Raw genomic sequence first — 22,435 nt, forward strand, 5'->3', positions numbered from 1 at the left:
ATTAAATGGCTATTTTTCAACATTGAAACACTTTTCACATAAAAAAAAAAATAGAGGAACAGGAAGTTGCGCCGAAACCGAAATACACATTTTGTTTAATGAATTATTCCAAACCATTCCCTCTCTACATAAATATTTTTTTTCAGTTCTGTAGCTTTTTTCCCCCCCCGTCCTCAAGATTCAGTGAACAACAGCAGTGATAAACATGATGTTATTTGCGTGTAAGAGAAACAACCGACCTGCAGCATTAGGGCATGTGGCGAGTGCACAAATATGGAGGAGTTTTCCCTGGGCGAGGACTCCAGGCACAGCTGTGCGTCGGTGGCTTTAGCGTTGTAGGTGAAGGCAATGCTGCTGGCCAACTTCCCATCATACAAAACCTGCTTATGGTGCTCAGCCAGGTGGATGTCGCTTTCTGACTTGAACTTAAACGTGCTCTGTGAAAAAAAGACAATTCAAGTTTGGTAAATGAGTAACATTCTTCAAACAATGTTCTCTCACATTTAGCTTCTCTTTCAGCTTCTTTTGGCAGCGGGCTTGTGGAAAGCACCAGGGACTGGGCTGCATCCAAGAGGACTGATACTAATAATAATAATAATGATAATAAAAAAGCTTTAATTACTGAGGCACAGAGCAGCCACACACACAAGCGTACATTATCTTAATGAAGCTCTGGCTGCAGAAATGTGCCATTTCACTAATAGCTCTGAGTGTATGCCGGTATGAGCATGTGTGTGTAAATGTGCATGTATCTGCAAAATCTCTCTCATGTGAAGCACTTTGTGCCACTAGTCATCTATTCAACTGAGGGAGTGAATGAGGGACTTACATAAGATCATGCAGAATTTCCTGACTATGCATGACAGGATTTTCAACTCACCATTTAATTTGCTTTTCCCCTCAAGATTTTATATATGGGATGTTTGGAAACTATTTATTTTGATCTTATTAGGATTTTTTAAAATGCATTTTACCCAGTGAACAGCCTTTGTGTTTTACTCAGATAAATGTGTAATTTAAAGGCATCCATCCATCCATTTTCCAAACCAAATGTCATAATGAGGATGCTGGAGCCTATCCCAGCATTTCAAGCCATAGGCAGGGAACAATCCTGGACATGTGGCCAATTTAAAGACATGTAACAACAAATATACTGGATAGTCTAGTTATAAATAAGTAAATACGCAATAAATAGTATCGTTAAAAATTCATCCTCAAATAAATATTAATATACAAAAGTAATACTCGTATAAATAAATAAATAAAATGTAATAAAATATATTTTAATATAAAAAAGTATATTTGTAAAAGCCATCTTAAAGGGGTCATGACATGATATTTTAATATGTTTTGAGGTTCACTTATAAAGCTAATAATGTTTTTTTTTGCACACAAAAACAAATATATATGCAGAAAAACGATTATTTTCAACCTTCATTCTGACCTTCTGTCTGAAATGATCTGTTTTTAAAAGGGAGTAAGTCTCCTTTAAGGCTGGTCAGTAACCGGCCATTGTTATGATTGGCTAACGCCATTATATAGGAACCAGTATCAATGCCTAATCACTATAGCATACGAGTAAGTAGTTTGAAAACATTGTCCATATAAAAAACGTCATTTACATACAAAGCATGATGAAATCATTTACTTGCGTTTTTCGATGAAGCTGCTGTCAGATATAATACAGCTGACTGCTTCATATCAACAAAAGTTCTTTGCAAACTCTCCATTACTGTGCCTCATTTACAAAACAAAATGCTCCGAACAAACATATAAACCTCTGACCACTATCAGGGACGCTATTAAAATAAACCTGATGCTGGGATCCGTCTGAAGTCTACAGAGACACCAACGAGCTGTTTGATATTAAACATTAAACGGGACGCGTCGAAGCGAATGTTCTTTCACTCTTACATTTATCCTGTTGTCGACAGACTCAAGGGGACTCAATATCCAAACAAGATATTTTTGGAGCTTGATTAAATAAATGCTTTGTTTATAATGAGGAGGATGTTTCATTTAAGCTATGAAACTTGTAGGATGTTGTAATGGTACATAGACCTCATATCTGTCAAAAGACTAAGGCGAGTTCGATTTCTCATGTCATGACCCCTTTAACTTTCTAAAAGACTGAATATTAAGCATTATAGGCAATATTATAGGCATGCACATAAGCAATACAATCTGCAACATCTAACTGTCTCACGAGTCTACAGCAGCACTTCTGAACAGGAATGACAGATGTATTAGTAATGAGACCAAACACAATAACACACACACAGAGCAATTTTTCAAAGAACAGTACGATGCAAATAAGCCCTTGCACTGGCACTGAGATTCGCTGCAGTTTCCTCAGGACTAGTGCCAATGTGTCCACTTAGCAACACACTGACTGGCACTGAACACAGCATCAAAACTTATCTACCAGACACGCCTCACACACTCATTCCGGACAAAATTAAACTAGCTTAAGTTTAACTAGCTCTCTAAACAGGGACATATCTTAGCCTTCTATAATTTATAAACATTATTAAGAACAGCATGAGAAGTTTAACCGTGCAAAGAGTCTAACAGCTAAAGCACAGCATGCTATCAGCACACTAATTAAAGCATCAAAACTAAAACTAAAATCTAAATATGTCCAAAAATCAAGACCATGTAAGAGGGGAAAATATTAACCAATAATTTCAATATGGTTCTCTTCCCTGGAGTCATACAAAGACTAATTCCATTTTATAAAATAATATAAAATAATAACCAATAAATATGAGATTAAGCACATCATGCTGTCAGCATGCTAATTAAAGCATGAAAAAGAAAAAGAAATAAATATAAATATAAAAAATAATACAAAATATATACAGTATCTATTTTTACAATATAAAACTAAATAAATTATAAATAAAGATTTCAAAAAATAATAAATAAATAAATATACAATAGTCAACTTAATTATTTTGACTAGTCAGTGGTTGTATGCCCTTCGTATCCACCATCATGACTCATCTCTAAAAGTAATTTTTTCCCACTCAGAACATTCCAGAAAGGTATTATCAGATTCATCTAACTTCTGAAGACATATTGCATCAAATTTGCCTCCAAACCACAACTACAGTACTATAGGTCAGAATCACATACACTATGAAAAAAGACGAGACGAGACATCTCCTTCATTGTATCAACTCAATTTTTTTATTTAAATGAACTTAAAACTTCAAGGCAACCAGGTTACTCACTTTAAGTTAATCCACCGATAATTGTTTCCAGTGTGGGAGCAGTGAGTAGTGAACACACACTGCAGACAGTGGACACTCACACCCGGTGGTGCCCAGGGAGCGTTTAGGTGTCTTCCTCAAGGGCACCTCATTCGTTTCCTGAACCCGTGACCTTCGGGTTACAAGTTGACTCTCTAACCATTAGGCCACAACTGCCCCATGAATATAAACCTGCTGCTGTAATCTCATCCAGCATTCGACATATGCCATTCATCTTGAGTCACGGAGGGCACAGCAGCACTGGCAAACTCAACCAGCTGTCTGGGAAACGGGTCACTGCCTCGACACCCTATGGCAGATATCCGATGCTGCAAAGCCAGCACACTTTTTCCTTGCCGTCTCTCTCTCTCTTTTGCTCGTTGCAATCCCATGAGAGGACAGCCACACCAGCAGCAGTGACAGAGACTAACAGCACTGGAATCCAGCAGAGCTTTCATACACTCTGATGAATGACGATCTATATAACTTAAACACACACAAAGGCGCCAGTCCAGACGGCTCTCTTTGCGACAATGCCAAGTGCCCCATACCTCACATGCTAATTACCACGGCAACACACAGCCAGAGAGCAGCTTGTTGGCTAACACATGCTGACCAGACATCTGGACTTCCTCTGGTACCAGGACCATATCAACTGGCTGCAGCAGCAATACACACTCACACCCAGACTTTCACAGACAGCTAAGGACACAAATGAGCACACATTTTCCACATAAAGATATGCATGCCATATAATATCCACTACATACTATACATACCAGTTTTGCAGTATGTGTGCTGTGCAGAATCTGTACATTTCACACATGTAGTATACAGAGCATATACACTTGACCTTTATTTGAAGTGTGACTAATCAACCATGATTTTTAGCATCTTTTCCTTGACTCATTATTTGATCAGACTTCCAAAAGTTGACATTTTCACACAAAATTGAATTAATAATGCAAAATAATTGCTTTTCACCAGATGGTGTTTATTCCAAAATGCAATCTATTGAGGTAATGTGACAACAATGTAGCATGCTATTATTTGAAACGTTCATCTCTGCATAATGCGTACTGTTTCATATACAAGGAATTGAACTGAAAAAGCAATAAAATCAGCAATATTGAACACTAATTACAGTATCTGTAACATTTATTGTTGCATGCTGCATACTTTCTCAGATCAAAAGATTTTTTTCTTTTAAAAGAAATGAATACATTTATTCAGCAAAAACAGATTAAATTTGCATTAAAGACTTGTATATTGTCACAAAAGATTTGTAATTCCAATAAATGCTGTTCTTTTGAGCTTTCTATTCATCAAAGAATCCTGACAAAATCTATCACAGTTTCCACAAATATATTAAGCAGCACAACTGTGTTCAACACTGATAATAATAATAATAATAATAAATGTTTCTTGAGCAGCATATCAGCATATTAGAATGACTTATAAAGGAGTAATGATGCTAAAAATTCAGCTTTGCATCACAGGAATATTTTGTATATTAAAATATATGAAAATAGAAAACAGTTACATAAAAATAGTTTTAAATAGTAAAAATACTGGTTAAATTTAGTAGGTGTGCAATTCCTATCATATACTACCATTTAAAAATGTTGGGTAGTACAGTAGTAATCAATGCACATAATGCAGCGAAAAGCATTCTATATGTATCCATAGTATTCAATTATGAACCAGCAATTTGTTGCAATGAAGCAGGATCTTAAAGGTAGGGTAGGCAATTTCGAAGTAGCTAGCAATAGCAAGCTAGCTTTGAAAGCCAGAGACCCCACCCTTCCCAGAACAACAAAAAGTGTTTATGAAAAAAAAAATTGTCTACCCTACCTTTAACAAGAGCTGTAAGAGATTTTTGCATTAAAAATCCAAATCAACTTCTATATCAATAATGTAAAACATTCACTGCATATATCAGGTCTCTCTCTCCATCTTCATGACAGAGCGTCAGAGCGTTGTACACACATCAGAGAACGTACACACACACACATCCCATGAATAATCCACACTCTCTGCTCTCTTGATTTTTCTTCTATCGCTAAAGTGAGCTGCAATCAGGCGCCGGGGAACTTCTAGCCGCGTGGGTCCAAGGATTAATAATTAAAAATCCCTCAATAAGTCCAGATGCAGTTAACTCTCTGTGCCAATACAGAGAGAGAGAGAGAGCGAGAGCGGGGGAGAGAGACAGTATGACATGCTTTCGTTTTTAATTCTCAGATTTAATGTAGATTTTCTGTCCCTGTTATCCTGGTTTAATTTAAAGGGTAAGCTCGCCCAAAAATGGTCATCAATTACTCACCCTTTTGTCATTCCAAAACTCAAATGAAGATCTTTAAAATTAAATCTGAGAGATTTCTGTCCCTCCATTGACAGTATACGCAACTACCGCTTTGACGCTTCAAAAAGTTAATAAAGATCCTGGTTACATGTGACAGGTTCATAATCTCTTCTTAAAATAACCTGCTGGTTAGGCTAATAATCAGAACCCTGTTAACTTAACTGTAAGGCTGTACAAGTGGGCAATAAATAGTGAAATATTTAAAAATATATACAAATATTTTGCAGTTTTTTTGACGATATTCAATTTAGATTTTTAAACAACCATTGTATCCAGTTCAATTCAAATTCCTGTTTTAATGCAAGTAGTAAAAATACAGTGAAAATATATATTTTTTTAATTAGCCTGTTACTAAATGAACACAAGGAATTACAAACTAATATAACAATAAAAGCAATATTTACCCAAATATTGTTGTTATAATAATTATTACGTACCTTAATATTATAAATCATTTAAACATTACTAAACAAAAAAGTATTTACTTATTTTAATAAAAACTGTTAGAACTGATTCATGGAAACAAATCAAATTTTTATGACTTTCATTTATATGGACAAACATAACAATACACAGCAATATTTACCTACATATTAATAATTAACTAAATAAAATATGAATCAAATAAAAATTAATAAACAAAAATTATATTTGTACTAAAAAATATTTAGTAAATGTCACATTTTTTGCGTGAGGATTTAAATGAACTGTCAAAGTTTTGAATCAATTCACTGAGACGGATGGTTTGAACTGATTCATGGAAATGAATCAAACTGAAATGAACCAACGCAGTTTCTGCTACTGAAGTTTAAATCAAAGAGGTTATTAAAACATAGTCTAATGAGATAGACTAATGAAAACATACCTAAATTAAATGAATAAACTTTCTCAAATAAAAGCACATTGAGATATACATCATGTTGCTTAATTTTATATCAACAGCAAAATCAGTGTTAATACATTGTGAATGTTAGAAATATCGGCCTGTCCTGTTAGGCAGCAGCCAAAACAAGCTGTGCTTTGCCTAATGAAAAAACAATGCAAAGATTAGGACTGAGAGATGCTGTTAATCATCTGTCCATTAAGCCATAATGTACAATAACATCATCTGACTGAAGTAAACAAAAGCTGCTTATCACCAGATCATCTGACTCGGGTAAACAAGCCCTGTCCGCACGCTTCCTGTGAGCTTAGCTTAAATTAGGGAGCCTTGCGCTTGGCTGGACGGAAACATCGTGCGGGAGATTTTTCAGTTAAGGGAGAAAAATCAAACTTGACGGCTTGGATTTCCCCTCAACGCTCTTCTCTGAAATACAGCTATTGACTGGTCAACCAGAAAGATGAGACAGCGATTAACATCACTTATCTATCCTTTACTCTTCGTTTTTATACCAAGGAGGGATTTTCCAAGGGTTCATCTACTTTAAGCGCTGCTTTGGCATAAACACTTCACCCCATCAAGCAGAAGCAGCAATCGGTTCCCACATGCATATAGACCCGTGAGACAGGCCCGTCTGAGAGGTGAGAGTCCGGTTAATGAACGAGAAGAGAGAAGAGAGTGGAACATCAGGTATTATTAACAGATCTGTCAGGGAAATGTAGAGCCGGTGTAATGAGAAAGTACTTTAGCACGGCACACGTTTCAGGAATAGCTTTCTCAGCCCAATGTCCGATCACTGAACTTCTTCACGAAAATGGAAAGCATACAAAACAGATTGAGAAAATGCACTGCAACAGTCCGGGCTTTTATCAGTTCACCTGGAAACACAACCAAAAAACACATTCTCCAATTCATAGGTGCACTCCTGACATGACAGCTTTTGTTAACATTAGTTATTGCACTGTGAACTAACATGAACATTTTTATTAACTAACATTAACAAAGACTAATAAGAAGATAATAGCTCCATCTAAACTATTTTTATTTCAAATTATTTTTCCAGCTAATTGCATCATTAGCAAAATGTGAAAACTCTATGCCAAACTCTACTGAATCATCCCAGTGTTATTTTAGAATTATTTATATTTATGTACTATAATAGTATGTATTAATACTTTTACATTTTCAGTTTTCATTTTAGTAATTTGTAATGTGCTTTTGTCATTTATATATATATATATATATATATATATATATATATATTAGGGCTGTCAAAAGATTAATTGCGATTAATCGCATCCAAAATAAAAGTTTGTTTTTAATAATATATGTGTGTGTACTGTGTATAATTAAATTTGTATATATAAATACACACACATGCATGTATATATTTAAGAAAAATGTGTTATTTATATATAAAAAAATTATATTTAATATAATATAAACTATATAAATATATATACAGTGTATGTATGCAAATATTTCTTAAATATATACATGCATATGTGTGTATTTATATATACAAAATAATTATACACAGTACACACACATATATTATGTAAACACAAACTTTTATTTTGGATGCGATTAATCGCGATTAATCTTTTGACAGCCCAAATATATATATATATATATATATATATATATATATATATATATATATATATATATATATATATATATATATATATATATATATATATTTTTTTTTTTTTTTCTACTATTATTTAACTTTATTTTAAATTTTGGTATTTTAACTTATTTTATTTTAGTTAGTTGTTGTAATGGCAACATTTCTAACTAAAAGCTGGAATACACTACACGACTTGTAAAATCAGATCCAATTTTAGAACACTAGGCATCATAAACTTTGTAAATGGTTACAGAGGAAAATCTTTTACGCATGTATTGGAACACTGGTAGTAGGACAGCTTGGTTTCAGTAGCGATGCGTCATATGCCTAGATGTGTGTTCTACAATTGGCTCATAATATCGAAAATGTTTTGACATCCTCCAACTGGATGGAATCATAGGCCCTGTTTACACTAATGTGTTTTCGTTTTAACACGGCGTTTTAAAATAAAATAAAATAAAAAATACTTGTCCATAATGCCGTTTCAGAAACGATCTCCGTACACGCTAAATGGCTGAAAACGCATGTCACATGATCGTTCATGCACACTGGACAGTTGCCGATTGCTCGCCTCTTGCACATGTAGGCAGCAGCAGTATTATTAAATGCAGAGTTTAACTGCACAATGGCTACTAAAATGGACAACAAAGTCAGCAAAGCTTGCAGTTCCGTCTCCATGTGATCGTTTACATGGTCGTTAAAGGCTGGTCTGTTACAAAGCCGATTAGAGAGACGGATCTGGTCTGTTATTGTCGTGTTCAGGTAGCGTAGTGTGGTAGTTAGTTTTCAAAAGTCTCCGTTTTGGTCCGTTTACACTGAAACGCAACCCCGGACTTTTCAAACTAAACCGGGGTCTGCAGCGTTTCTAAAAGTCTCCATTTCGAGGATTGAAAACTCTGGAGAAGTGTAGACGCCAGGCGTAACCGTAGCAAAAGCGATGCGTTTTTTAAAACAAAAACACACTAGTGTAAACAGGGCCATAGTCTGAAGCTAAAAAAATCTGAAAAATCTGCAGACTGGTACAGACTTTCGCCACCATCTGAATCCCCTGCTAAGTGTCTCTTTATCTGATGATCTGCATTCAAATGACATTTGAGTGACTTAAGACTTTAAATCACTTAAAAGGTTTCATTTTAGTACATACACTATCATAGAAACCAAGTGTCTAATGTTAAATGCAATTTAATGTTAAATCGTATAACGATGTTAAAGGCTCAGGGAAGGAGGCGGGAACCTGCAAACACTCAACGTAACTTTAATAATAAGATAAACAAACAACAAAACGAAAGTAAAGCGGCAGCCCCTCAAGGTCGACTGCCACATAAACTAAAACAAAACACCAACGTAAAGTCCCATGCCTGGTCCTCTCTGATCCTTTACTGTCATCAGCCTTCTTTTTATGCTTCTGGAGTGACACTCCGTTCCCACGGGTCTCTGCCCTGCCTGCTTCTCGCCACACACTGCCTGTCAGTTTCAGAACTAATCCATCTGAATGTTCTCAGCATAGAGTGTAATTACGGCATAAACTAATTGGTCACAAAACGCTAATTTTGTACTTCAACAATCAAGCAGCAAAGATGGAGGAGTTTCTCACAGCAGCGCAGCACTCTCCCTGTACAACTGTTGACCATTATACATTCAGACACTCTCTCAGAAGTGATCGCAGGGGTTGTACCTTATATCCGGGTCCGAGCTGATGAATGGCAAAGATCTGTGCGGGGTTCAGCGCCTCACTGAAGACATAGACAGCTCCGAGCTGCCCACAGAACACCCGGTTAGCATCCGCAGTCTCTGAAGAGCCCAGGAAACATTTATCATAACTCTGCAGGATGGGAGAGAGGAAGAGAAAATAATAAAGATAAAGGAAGAAAAAAAAACAGGAAGACAGACACCGAAAGTGGTTCAACGGATTGGGAGTTTTCTGAAAAGGCCCTCTGGAGCAGTTTACTTGCTATCTTCTTGCTATCATCTTGTTCTGATTAGCTCTAGCTAGTCTAGTCACAATGTACTTTAAAGGTTTGCCTTAGGGAAAGAGGGACACTAAGGCTTTTCCATATCTCTTTGATCCATAGAGACAAGTGCTTATCTGAACACGTATCATTTGGACCCTTCAGGTGCAGTATTTTTTAAAGCTGAGGAAAAAAAGTTGATTGCAAGTTCATGATTTTGGCAACGTCGAGATGGTCCTGTGCTTCTCGAGGCTGTGTACCGGAAAAATGAGAACGGTGGGAAAGAAACACTTACATCATTGGTGTTGACGTGCCACGCCATGTCGCCGTAGGAAACCAGCTGGCCATTGACATAGCAACGGATTTCACTATTCCTCCAACGGTTGTAGATGTGGACTATGCTGATCATGTACCACTGCAGGAGAGGACAGGAAGTAGAAATAGGTATTCGATATTCACACAGCCAAGCATGAAAGGTCATTTACTTAAAATTCTTAAAGGTACAGTAACAAACATAGTGTTTTATTTTATGCAAGAACATTTCCACCACAGAACAAGAAAACTTAATAAAAAAGGTAATAGAGTTTTAGAAGTATATTTTTCCATTCATTTTTCCAATAGGGATTTTAAAAAAAGTCTTTATAAAGAGTTATAAGCAATGAAATTAGCCAATCACCAACGAGGTGATTCATAACATTTGGCACTTTGATTTGAAGTAAAAAAGTTATTGAAAATCCAACAAAAAGACAAAGGTACAAGACTATGTACTTAACAGCTTTACTGAGGGAAAGAACTACAATCCCATAAAGCATTGCGAACAGCAGAATCAAACTGATGGATTACAAATGTTGAATTTATATATAAAAACAATGTATTTTAAGTTTATCGCAAATAAATATTTAAGTATTTTGAGAGAGTAGAGAGATCAACATGATTACGCCGTTCGCAGTGCTTCATGGGAATGGGCGGAGCTAAAGAGCTATTTTGGTGTGTGTTGCTTTTTTTGACTCTGATTAATGTACAGCATCATGGGTAATGCAGTTTTTCACCAGGAATTCCACTATTAAACAATTATTTAAAAAAATAACACCTTGTCTACACAATAGGTGAGCGACTTGCGATTAGTGTATTGCGACTTTTTGTTTCATTTTATTTTTATTTTTCAAATCTGACTTTTAGTGTTTATATCTGGCAATTTTGAGTTAACAATTGCGATTGTTTTGCACACAATTCTCACTTCATTTCTCACAGTTTTGAGTTTATATCACATACTGAACCATTCCTTCAAGCTTTGGACCAAGAAAATTCAGTGAAAATGACCCGGCTCCAAAATGAATATGTTCAAATAGATCAAGCACATAAAACGTCATCTCATTACATGCTTCTAAACTGAGAGCTAAATTTACAAAAACAGAATCATTCTGTTTGATTGCAGCAATGCTAAAAGCTGTTTTGGCATATGAATTAAAGATCAGAGCCCTGACGTTTGAAAGCTCTCCAGCGAGGAATACAACAGCACGGATCACGTAAAAGTGTCAACCATGTATCGTAATTCAAATAAATAACTGTGGCCCGTAACAGATCAGGAGATTTAGATAATGCAAACTTCCTCAAAAGACCTAATTTCCCAAATATCCTCTCCACCTTCCGAGCATGTTATTAAAACGTAAGGCGATATTAGCTGGGGTGACGGGGGGGAGGATAAGCCAAAATCTGCTAGACTGAAAATCCATCCCATAACTGAGATTTCACAGCTTTTAATGCCAGTTAAGATTTTACATAAATCCAAGAGAGGGCCGTCTTTGTCTAGACTAGGCTTTGAATTTTGCGAATGCACTATATGAATCACAGCCCTAGAGTAGTCCATTGCTGAACTTTTCCTCTGACCCCTTGGTGTCTATTGACCAATAACAAGCTGTGAACAACTGTGCTATTTAAGTTCTGGACAGATCTTTTAGCTCAGTTCAATTCAATTACATTTCGTTTTTGTTCACATCTCTGATCCTCTGTGATCCCTTGTTTTGGCTCTTTTCTTCCCCTCTTTAATATCTAAGGAATCTTAATATAAATCTAAGAGTGACTAACAAAGTGGTTGATTAAAATCCAGCCTTTTTGTCCCACCGCACTGTTTCAATAACAGAACAAAGTGCTGACTAATTGGGTTGGGTTGTGAAGTTCATTGTTAGGCCGAGTACACATTTTCTCACACTGGCGTGTGTGTGTCTGGGCGAAGGGGGTATAGCTTGCATTCTAATTGGCACACAACCCTCCCTTGCCGTCCTCCTCGGTGAGCAGACAGGATGAGGTATCATATTCAAACATCCCTTGCCAAACTGATTTTCATTTGTCGTTTAACAACTCGTGCGACTGAGCCGAATACATCCCACTGGGACAGTAAGAGGAGCCAAGTTATCAAAAACCAGATGTTGCTGTATCAGCCCACTCTGAGTGAGAAAAAAAAAAAAAAAAAAAAGAGAAAAGAAGAAAGAAAAGAGCGATAAATAGGCAGATCTTGTGTGCTAAAGGGGAAAAAAGGTGCTATGGGAATAAATCCCTCTGGAATTCCCTTTGTTCCTTAAATGCAGAAGTTATCAAATCTGAAGGGCTTTAGGTATGGCTGACTCAGTGGACATCAAATTTGTGCAAAGATAAAGACAGAGAGCCAGAGAGAGAGAGAGAGAGATAAAGAGAGAGAGAGAGAGAGAGAGAGAGAGAGAGAGAGAGAGAGAGAGAGAGAGAGAGAGAGAGAGAGAGAGAGAGAGAGAGAGAGAGAGAGAGAGAGAGAGAGAGAGAGAGAGAGAGAGAGAGAGAGAGAGCTGCTGCTGCCAAAGGGCTCATACAGTTATTAGTGCTGATCACCTGATCATTCACTTCCCAGATATTCCCAGAGAAATAACTTTCAGGACAAAAATTAGAATGGAAAAAAAATATTTTCCATTATAATGTTTGTTGTGAAAAAAACAACGCTCTGTACATATAGTTCCTGACAGTTACACTTTGACTTCATATTTGTCTTCACCCTAGTATCCAATTTATCATATTTATTTGAAGTCGTGATGTAACTGAAGTAGCGACAAATCTTTCTTCCATATTGTAATTTACATCCAAGTGGTTTTGGAAAAGAATAAATTGTGGTTCTTTCTTTTGGTTGTTGTTTGGATGGAGGCAGATTTGAATGTGGGCTTGCAGTTGATTACTCCACTTATGAAAAATAGTAATAGTTATGAAAGAAAAGACCATAAATTTGTACTGTAGTCTAGTTATGTCTACTTATGTGTGTAGACAGGGCAAAACTCACCTTCCTGGGCTGGAAGTCGTACTTCACACAGTGTTGAAAGCCTTTCCCCTTCGACTTCAATGATGTCACAATTAAACAGTTCCCCACAAAGTGCGCTGAGTAGCCAATCCCTTTGCTGGTTCGAAAACTGAGGAAAAAAGTGATTTTATGCAAAAAAAAAAAAAATTATTAGTAAACACAATGCTCGATGCTTGAAAAAAACACAATGCTTGATGCTTAAAAAAAAAAAAAAAAAAACAGCAATATGAAACAATATTTCAACATTTTTAAAGGCAACTTGCCCCCTCCACAGGGTTTCATTCAATACGAATCAGCAAAAACAAACTCTAATTATATTCACAACATTCTCCCTGCCTCTAACAACTCAAAAACCTCGTTATTCAGTCCATGCTACAGAATAATCTGATTTCAACACTTTTTCCCGAAAAAAATGAATTGCACTTTTATAGTCAGACATGGAAACTCATTGAAAATATGGAGGGAGGATGTCAGGCTTTATTCTTGGAGGGAAAACAAACATGGCTGACTGAGTCATTGGCAGCAGTGATTGCTGGGAGCGCTGGCTGCTGTCGATAAGGTGACTGGCTATCAGTCGGTGCCGTTTCTCTCGCTCCGCGCCTGCACGACTACATAATTCTATGCTGAGCTCACCACCGTAACATAGAAACAGGATTACATGCTGATTTAACTGAGGTCAGTGGCCCTCAGACTTCTGAAGTGGTAATCTATACCTTCAATGTCTCCGCCTCAATACAGTGCAACCGCTGCTGCCCCAACATGGAGGATATACAGGACATCATTCGTTGTTACAAATATTAAAAAAGACCACCTGGTGGTAATGCTGTTGCCATGGTGATGTTGTAGAACCATTCAAAATCGACATTATCGCCTGAGGTGCACTGCTAATGCTAAGAGGACTGGACAAGATATATGTGTGTGTGTATATGTGTCTGGACAAGACATATGTATGTGTGTGTGTGTGTGTGTGTGTACATGACATATTACACCGTGTCATTATTTATTTAACAAAAATAAAGCCAAAATGGAGAAGCCATGGGTGACAAACTAAGTACACCTTATGATTCAATTGCTTGTAGAACCCCCTTTAGCAGCAATAAGTTGAAGGAATCATTTTCTGTATGACTTTATCAGTCTCTTACATCATTCTGGAGGAATTTTGGCCTGCTCTTCTTTACAACGTTGCTTCAGTTCTTTGAGGTTTGTGGGCATTTGTTTATACACAGCTCTCTTAAGGTCCCGCCACAACATTTCAGTTGGGTTGAGGTCTGGACTTTGACTGGGCCATTGCAACACTTTAATTCTTTTCTTTTTCAGCCATTCTTTTGTGTGCTTGGGATCATTGTCCTGTTGCATTGCACGGTCTGACCGTAGGGTGAATTTACTGAGACGAAGATTGGCAACTGTCTTGAATGATTTCCACTTGTGAATAATCTTCCTCACTGTAGAATGTTGGACATCATATTGTTTGGAAATGGCCGTACAACCCTTCTCAGATTGATGGCAGCAACAGTTGCTGCTCTAAGATCAGTGCTGATGTCTTTCCTCCCTGGCATTGTGTTAACACACACCTGAAGGCTTCAGGACCAGCAAACTGCCCAAACTTCTGCTGTTATAGAGGTGATCACGCTCGCTGATGATCAATTCATCAAAGGCATTTGATTAGCAGTGCCTGACTGCTACTCACCCTCTTAATTCCTATGGAAGCAGTAAGAGTGTACTTAGTTTGTCCCCCATGCTTCTCCATTTTGGCCTGGTTTTTGTTAAATAAATAATGACACGGTGTAATATGTCATGTGTTGTTGTTCATCTGAGGTTGTATTTACTAGAGATGTGCGGATGGGCTATTATTTCATCCGCAACCGCATCACAAAACTCATCATCCGTCCGCACCAACGTTTTTGACCAATTTTCAAAACCGCACCCGCCCGCCATCCGCTGATTGGTGTATACTTATATTTTTCATTTGATTGGTTCAACCGCCCGCCACCCGCCCGAATTTAATAAAAATATTATTTTTCGTCACGTCATCCGCCCGATCCGCGGTTTATCCGCGGCTGTATATATACACACACATATACATTTATATACATTTCTATTCATGTTAAAAATAACACTGCATAACATAATTATATATATGTGTGTGTAAATTCCTTTTGAAGAACTGCTGTTAGAGCCATATAGATGTTCATTTTATTTATAAGCATGTGACTTATACATTTATATACAAGTCACATTTATATATACAGTAATAATTCAGTGCTTCCTTAAGGCCAATATATTCAGTGTATTCAAGTCATACATCTACAGTATGTCTCTTTTCTTGGAATCAAAATCATGACCTTGGCACTGTTAGTGGCACGCTCTATCAGTTGAGCTACAGGAAATGATCATGTAAAATTAAATTACAACTGTGTATACTACTGTAACTCATTCTGCAGCCTTCGATACAGTGCATCAACAGATCATCCTATCTGTTCTCTTGACACCAAGCATAACGGGAACTGCACTCCACAAGTACTGTAGGTCCTTCGGGGTATCTTGAAGGAGATTACCAATGCTTTTGTGCAAGAAAACATGAGTTACATTAAAACCAGACTAAAGAATAAAAATGCTACAGAAGTGTAGAATATAGGCCTTTTAACTTAGCACTGACATTAAACTAAAGGTCAAAACTAACAAGGATCCTCAGAGCTACTCTGCAAGGCATTTTCAGTTTACGCTACTGGTTTCTAAAAAAACAACCAGAGGTTCTTAAGACATCCTCTTATGACATTTAGGAATTTTGAGAATTTCTCTAGTTTGCCCTCTGGTACGGCAGGCTTTTTTTGGTAACTGGAAAATAGGGCAGGGCTCATCACTCCTAAATTAGCAGTCTCTTCTTGTGGGCCAGCCCTGTAGAGACACTTACCACTTCAAACAGAAATGGTAATATAATATTTCCTATGCACAGATCTCCCGTTTCTACCACGCTGAGAATCTTGAGGCTCACAGGTGTTGGTCTAAGTCGCTCAGAGCTTCTGCAGTCTTGGCATTTACATTATAATGACTGACGACTGGTCAGCATTAAGCCATACTAGTACCTCTGCTCTTCCTTAATGTATCATACACATCATACTCACCAGTATAAGTATGGTTTATCCTTGTCTACATTGATATTATTGAGTGGGTCCATTCGGAACCAAGTGTTGAGAGTGAATCCGTTCTGGTAAGGCCACTTAGCAATGGGCGGCAAAGCAATGGCCTGCCGGGGGGCAAAACACAAGGGAATTAGAAGCTGCATACTTGCACAATTAAAACAGCATTTGCAGAACAAGCTGGCATATAATCAACTGACCATTTTGTACAAATTTGACCTTGGTAAAATGGTATTTAATACATACAATTACATACAATTTGCACTCTAATAACAGCATCTGTGGTGTAGTGTTGATTACCACGGACAATATTTTCAGATCATTTGAGATAACTCATTTCTCATTTACACACTTTACAGTGGAAGTCTGTAGTTGGAAATGTGAAGCTTCTATTTGTAACATGAATATGATTCAATAAAAATCATTTTAACATAGAATAATATATTAATATTATTAAAATTTAATAATATAATTATTTAACATTTACATAATTTAAATGTACAAATATATAATTTAAATACACACCGTTCAAAAAGTTGGGGTCGGCAAGATTTTAAATGTTTTTTTGAAGAATTCTTACCAAGGCTGGATTTATTTGATTAAAATATAGTAAAAACAGTAACATTTTGAAATTTTGTTATATAAAATGCAATTTATTCCTGTGATGGCAAAGCTGAATTTTTAGTATCATTACTCCAGTCTTCAGTGTCACATGATCCTACAGAAATCTAATATGTTGATTTGGTGATAAAAAAAAACCCCATTTCTTATTATTATCAATGTTGAAAACCGTGTTGAACTTTTTTTTTTTTTTTTCAGGATTCTTTGATGAATAGAAAGTTCAAAAGAACAGCATTTATTTGAAATATAAAACTTTGCTGTCACTTTTGATCAAATAATGGATCCTTGCTGAACAAATGTATCAATTTATTTAAAAAAATCTTACTGATTTTGTACAGTAGTGTAAAGAAGTGTATACATATAGCCTAGTATAGTATAGTCTCTGCATATTAACCTGGGAAAGTGTGGTATAGTGCAGATTTTTTTTAAAAAATATTCCCTAAGATATAAACAGCATGATAAGTTATTATTGTTGTTATTTTTGTAGTTGGTGTTTTATAATCATAACACACTAGTCTCATGCTAACACTTATAATGTCTGGAATGATTCTACAAAAGCTTTATTGTAAAAGGAGTGGGAGAGTCTCACCGCCGCACTGCGTCCTGGGAAGTTGAAGAAGGTGTCAGGGCCGTGCCGCTGAGGCATCTGATTCAGCACTGATAGGAGCTTAATGGCGTGTCTTGGCTAAGGGAAACAGGACACAAGAAGGAAGAGAACAATTAAGAGAACATTGTAATTAGTGAAAGAGAGAGAGAGTGATGAAAGGAAATTATAATGATAGAAGACTTTGACAACAGAGGAAAAGATGTATATGTTCATGACAGTCAAAAATAAATAAAATAATTAATGGTAACCATCATCAATGAGTAAATGACCCCCCCAAAAAAACACCTCTAATTCAGCCAATCAATAGCCTGTCCATCAGTCTTAACCACGGCAGCACAGTTGAAAATCGATGTGTAGGCAGCCTCAAACAGATGTGTCCGTGGAGAGGACTGGCGGACAGGAGATCATTGGCTGGGCTTGGAAGTCTCTAAAGGGGGCTAGCTAATGATCTGCATATCAGATTTTTATGAGTTTTAAGAACATATTTTAACATTCATAGTTTGATTCCCAATCTTTACGGTCACAAGTTATTAACCCTATAACAAATAAAATTTATAGCAGCCATTTTTTCCATGAATCATTAATAATTAAAGGCCCACTGAAGTGCCTTGGAACGCGCAGCTTTGTATGATGCGTTGATGTAATTTCCACTGAAACAGGAAGCTAAGGCGGGATATATTGAATGGCTCCGCCCCCTTTTCAAATAGCCAATAGAGTTTAGTTTACCTCACAGACTGCAAGTCGTACTTGACAGCACCATGGAAGCGAATCAGAGCGCTGATGATACTCTGGATTCAATAGTAGATGTGTGAATAAATTCTAGCCATTTCAGTCTTAACCAACGTACAGTTGGAAAACAGAATAAAACTCGAGCGTTTGAGCAACCGAACACACATCTCCAACCCATATTGCTCCGTGACGTGTCAGAGGTATTTATAGCATAGGGAGCGGGACGCTTTCGATTCTAGAAAGCATTTGATTGGACAGAAGATGTGATGAGAAGCTGAAAATCCTAAAAATCCGTGATACATTTAAGCGGAAGTGCGAGACTAAGTTTTGAATGCTTATATCTCCTAAATGCAAATCTTGTCATTGTTTTGGAACACACCATCTTATTCATAACTTTAAGGCTAACATATTCATACTAAAAGCTAAAAAAAAACTTACATTTTGATTTCAGGGGACCTTTAACCAATGAAAAGTTTAAAAAGAGCTTTTGACTAAACCTCATATCCCTATTGGATCTTCATAATGTCTGTCAAACCTCATAACTCCAACCGCCTCTATCGTGAATGAAGAAGTCCAGAACATTAGAAGTTAATTGCTTTCAGTGGCCACTGAAACTGAAGGGCATCCAGTCAGTGTAAAAGGGGCAAGAAAACTCACCCACATGCCTCCGTCCCCCCTCAGCATGCTGAATAACAGCTTCAGTTCCTTCACTGTGATACTATAGCTGGCCAAAACCCCCAGCATGTCCACTAGGAGATCTGAGAAAGACAGAAAGAAGAGAATGAAATGACTCAGCATTATCGGTGCACAGAATTGCAGACTCATGAGGATGATGTCACTCGGGGGCAAGAAGCCAATCGTTATCTTTCTGCTGGAACATTATCTACAGCAAGTTCTCTTGAGGCTCCTTTAGTCATCAGATCGTGGCTCTCAACGGCATGGAAACCCAAGTCTATTCATTCACATATCGGCTGTTATGGCTCGGTGTCAAACCGTCTGCTGATGTAATTTGCGAAACATCTGCGTTATGAATTTAGAAGCTCTTTAAAACGTTGCGCGAGACATGAAATAATCTAATTTCGAGAAAAATAACAACCCCTTAGCAGTGATGTTTGTCGTGGCTTAATATCATTGTAATTTGATTTTCAAAATAACCCAGTTACACGCCATTCACTCAAAGGCCACAAATTTGGTCAAAAATGGACAGAAGCTGGAAGCGTATAAGAACTAATTGTCTGATTAGCAGTGGAATTTTCTAACACGCGGATCTGTCTAAAGAACAGTTAGAGAGGAGCTTTCTCCCAAATGTGTTCACAGAGCCAATTTTACACATTACCCCTGCAATAAACGACGGCCATGGTCCACTGATCGTAATTACACAGAAATATTGGACACAGAATGCACAATGAGGGGTTTAGCGAGACAGTGGAACCTGTTTTTCTGAAACGTAACGGAGCCAAATCATAGAGGATTGGAACATATGGACAAGCATGTGATACAACAAAGATTATCACAGACATTACTGATTCTTTTCTCTTCCGTGAATTGGATTTTCATTTGACTGAAGTTTTTGAACCGAAGGCACTGGTGTAAACAATAGATATGTTCAGAAAAGTGCCTTGAAATCAGAGGGCCCACGACAAAGAAGAGGCGTATTTACCACAAAAAGGTGAGTTTACATAGATGTGACATAAACAGTATTAAACAGGAATAAGAACTGTGGGGAACAATACACTTAAAATCACTGCACACTTAAAAGATAACTGTTGATTCTTTGTTTCACACTGAACCAAAATCCAAATGCTACAATACTGCAAAATAATGTTTATTTTATTATGAATTCATTATGAATTTATTATAATCATTATGAATTTATTCTGAATTAACAAATTCATTATTATCTGTTATTATCAATAAAAATAATAATACTAATCATTTTTCACACAGAACCAAAACCACCAAAAGATGCTGCAAAACTATGCTTATTTTATTATGGATACTAACAATGCTATTATTATTATTAATAATAATAATGATAATACTAATAATGATGATGATGATAATAAAAAGTCATTTTTCCACACAGAACCAAAACCACCAAAAGATGCTGCAATACTGCAAAAATAATGTTTATTTTTATTATTATAATATAATACTTATAATTAATTATGATGGTAATTATTATTACATTATATAAATGCCTTATTATTATTATTATTATTATTATTGTTGTTGTTTATTTTAATATAATTTCGTATTAGTAATAGTAGTAGTAGTAGTATCAATAATAATAATAATAATAATAATATTTGATTCTATATTATTATTATTATTATTATAAGGCATTTTACAAAGAACCAAAACCACAAAAGATGCTGCAATACTGCAAAATAATGTTTATTATTATATAATTATAATATAATGATGATGAAAGTTATTATTATATAAATGCCTTATTATTATTATTATTATTATTATTGTTTATTTTATTATAAATAATAATAATAATAATTATTATTATTATTACTATTATTATTATTATTAATAGTAGTAGTAGTAGTATCAATTATTTATTTTACAAAGAACCACAAATACTACAAAATAATGTTTATATTATTATTATTATTATTAAATAAAAAAAAAATTTCAATGCTCCCAGGACAGCGTTTCTGGTTATCCCACCTATTGAGGGCATTGGCCAGACTTTTTCTCTTTATCTATAACCGTTTATTTGAATTTACAAGCCAGACATTGACTTCGAACTTTTCATGTCAAGTTTGGATCCTGCCCTCTACGCTTTCCTTCAGTGCTCACCAGCAATCATGTCGTCGACGGAGCTCATCTTCTGCAGCACCTGCTGGATGAGCCCCACCTCTGTGCTGGTCTGTAGGTTGCGAACGCTCTTCCGCAGGATCGCTGTGAACATGCTCCAGATCTCCGCCTGGCAGGTGACGTCACAGTGCTCCAGCAGCTCCACCATGCAGGCGATGCTTTCGGCATCCTGGATGATGAAGTTCATCTCCAGGTCAAACTCTCCACCCACCAGCTGAGAAAGAGAGAGAGAGAGAGAGAGAGCCAGGGTTATTCTCAAATGAAATTACTGAGGATATGCTCATTGTATATTTTCCACCATAATGATGAAGAAAAATGCACATCATGGTGATAATTTTACTGTTAACTCTTTTCATGCCGTTGATTTTCTCTCATTTATGACAACACCCCCCCCCCCCCCCCACCTTTGACAAGTTTTTCCGGCAATCGACCATGTTTTCACTGTTACGGTAGGGGACGCTATTACAGATTTTTTTTTAAAATAGTACATCATCTCTGGATTCAAAACGATCTGCGTGAATCAGGAGTGGATAAGTAAGCTAAAGTGATCATCAAACATTCAACAATATATAAATCAAAACGTGAAAAAATGTCGAACCCAGGAAGAGGTACAGGACTGTACAAACTTTGATGGAATAGTTGATGTACGCGATCTATACTCAATCTATGTTTTGATTATCATTCAGAATCCTATCCGGACAGAGTTTTCTCTGCTTTTAATTCGAAATAATGTTGTTGGTTTTTAAATGAAACTTATACACATTCAAGTGTTGATTTAAAAAAAATAATGAAGGTAGAATATTTTTTTTATATGACTGCTCACATATTCATACAACAAAATAATCTGGGGGTCATGAACATTTTGTGAATATGATTGAAAAAAAATTGCCGCTGGCTGGCAACTTAATATGGCAATATATATTACTGCTAACAAAAAAAAAAAGTAATTTAAAATGTTTAATGTCAGAGTAAAATTGCCTAAAATTATGAAATGCAATACTGACAAATTTTTATAAAAAAACAAGAATTATGATGACAAACTACTAACTAAACACATAAACAAATTAATAAATTGGATGGGAGTAGGTCAAGTATATTTCAAGTATATCATTATT

At 36.2% G+C, this 22,435-nt stretch overlaps 1 protein-coding gene across 11 annotated transcripts in view; it reads right to left on the bottom strand.

The window, feature by feature from the left end:
• nbeaa (neurobeachin a) overlaps positions 1 to 22,435 on the bottom strand; it is a 128,233-nt gene that overhangs the window by 52,653 nt on the left and 53,145 nt on the right. For all 11 annotated transcript variants that reach the window (XM_079861572.1, XM_079861571.1, XM_079861564.1 and 8 more), the window contains exons 2-9: positions 21,303 to 21,534; positions 19,146 to 19,246; positions 17,742 to 17,837; positions 16,517 to 16,638; positions 13,377 to 13,503; positions 10,374 to 10,493; positions 9,805 to 9,951; positions 240 to 437 (exon numbers count right to left, since the gene is read on the bottom strand). In XM_079861572.1, the coding sequence (XP_079717698.1) occupies positions 240 to 437; positions 9,805 to 9,951; positions 10,374 to 10,493; positions 13,377 to 13,503; positions 16,517 to 16,638; positions 17,742 to 17,837; positions 19,146 to 19,246; positions 21,303 to 21,534 (1,143 nt within the window). The remainder of the gene's footprint in view (positions 1 to 239; positions 438 to 9,804; positions 9,952 to 10,373; positions 10,494 to 13,376; positions 13,504 to 16,516; positions 16,639 to 17,741; positions 17,838 to 19,145; positions 19,247 to 21,302; positions 21,535 to 22,435) is intronic.

This window comes from Squalius cephalus (assembly GCF_949319135.1).
Source record: "Squalius cephalus genome assembly, chromosome: 24".
NCBI lineage: Eukaryota > Metazoa > Chordata > Actinopteri > Cypriniformes > Leuciscidae > Squalius > Squalius cephalus.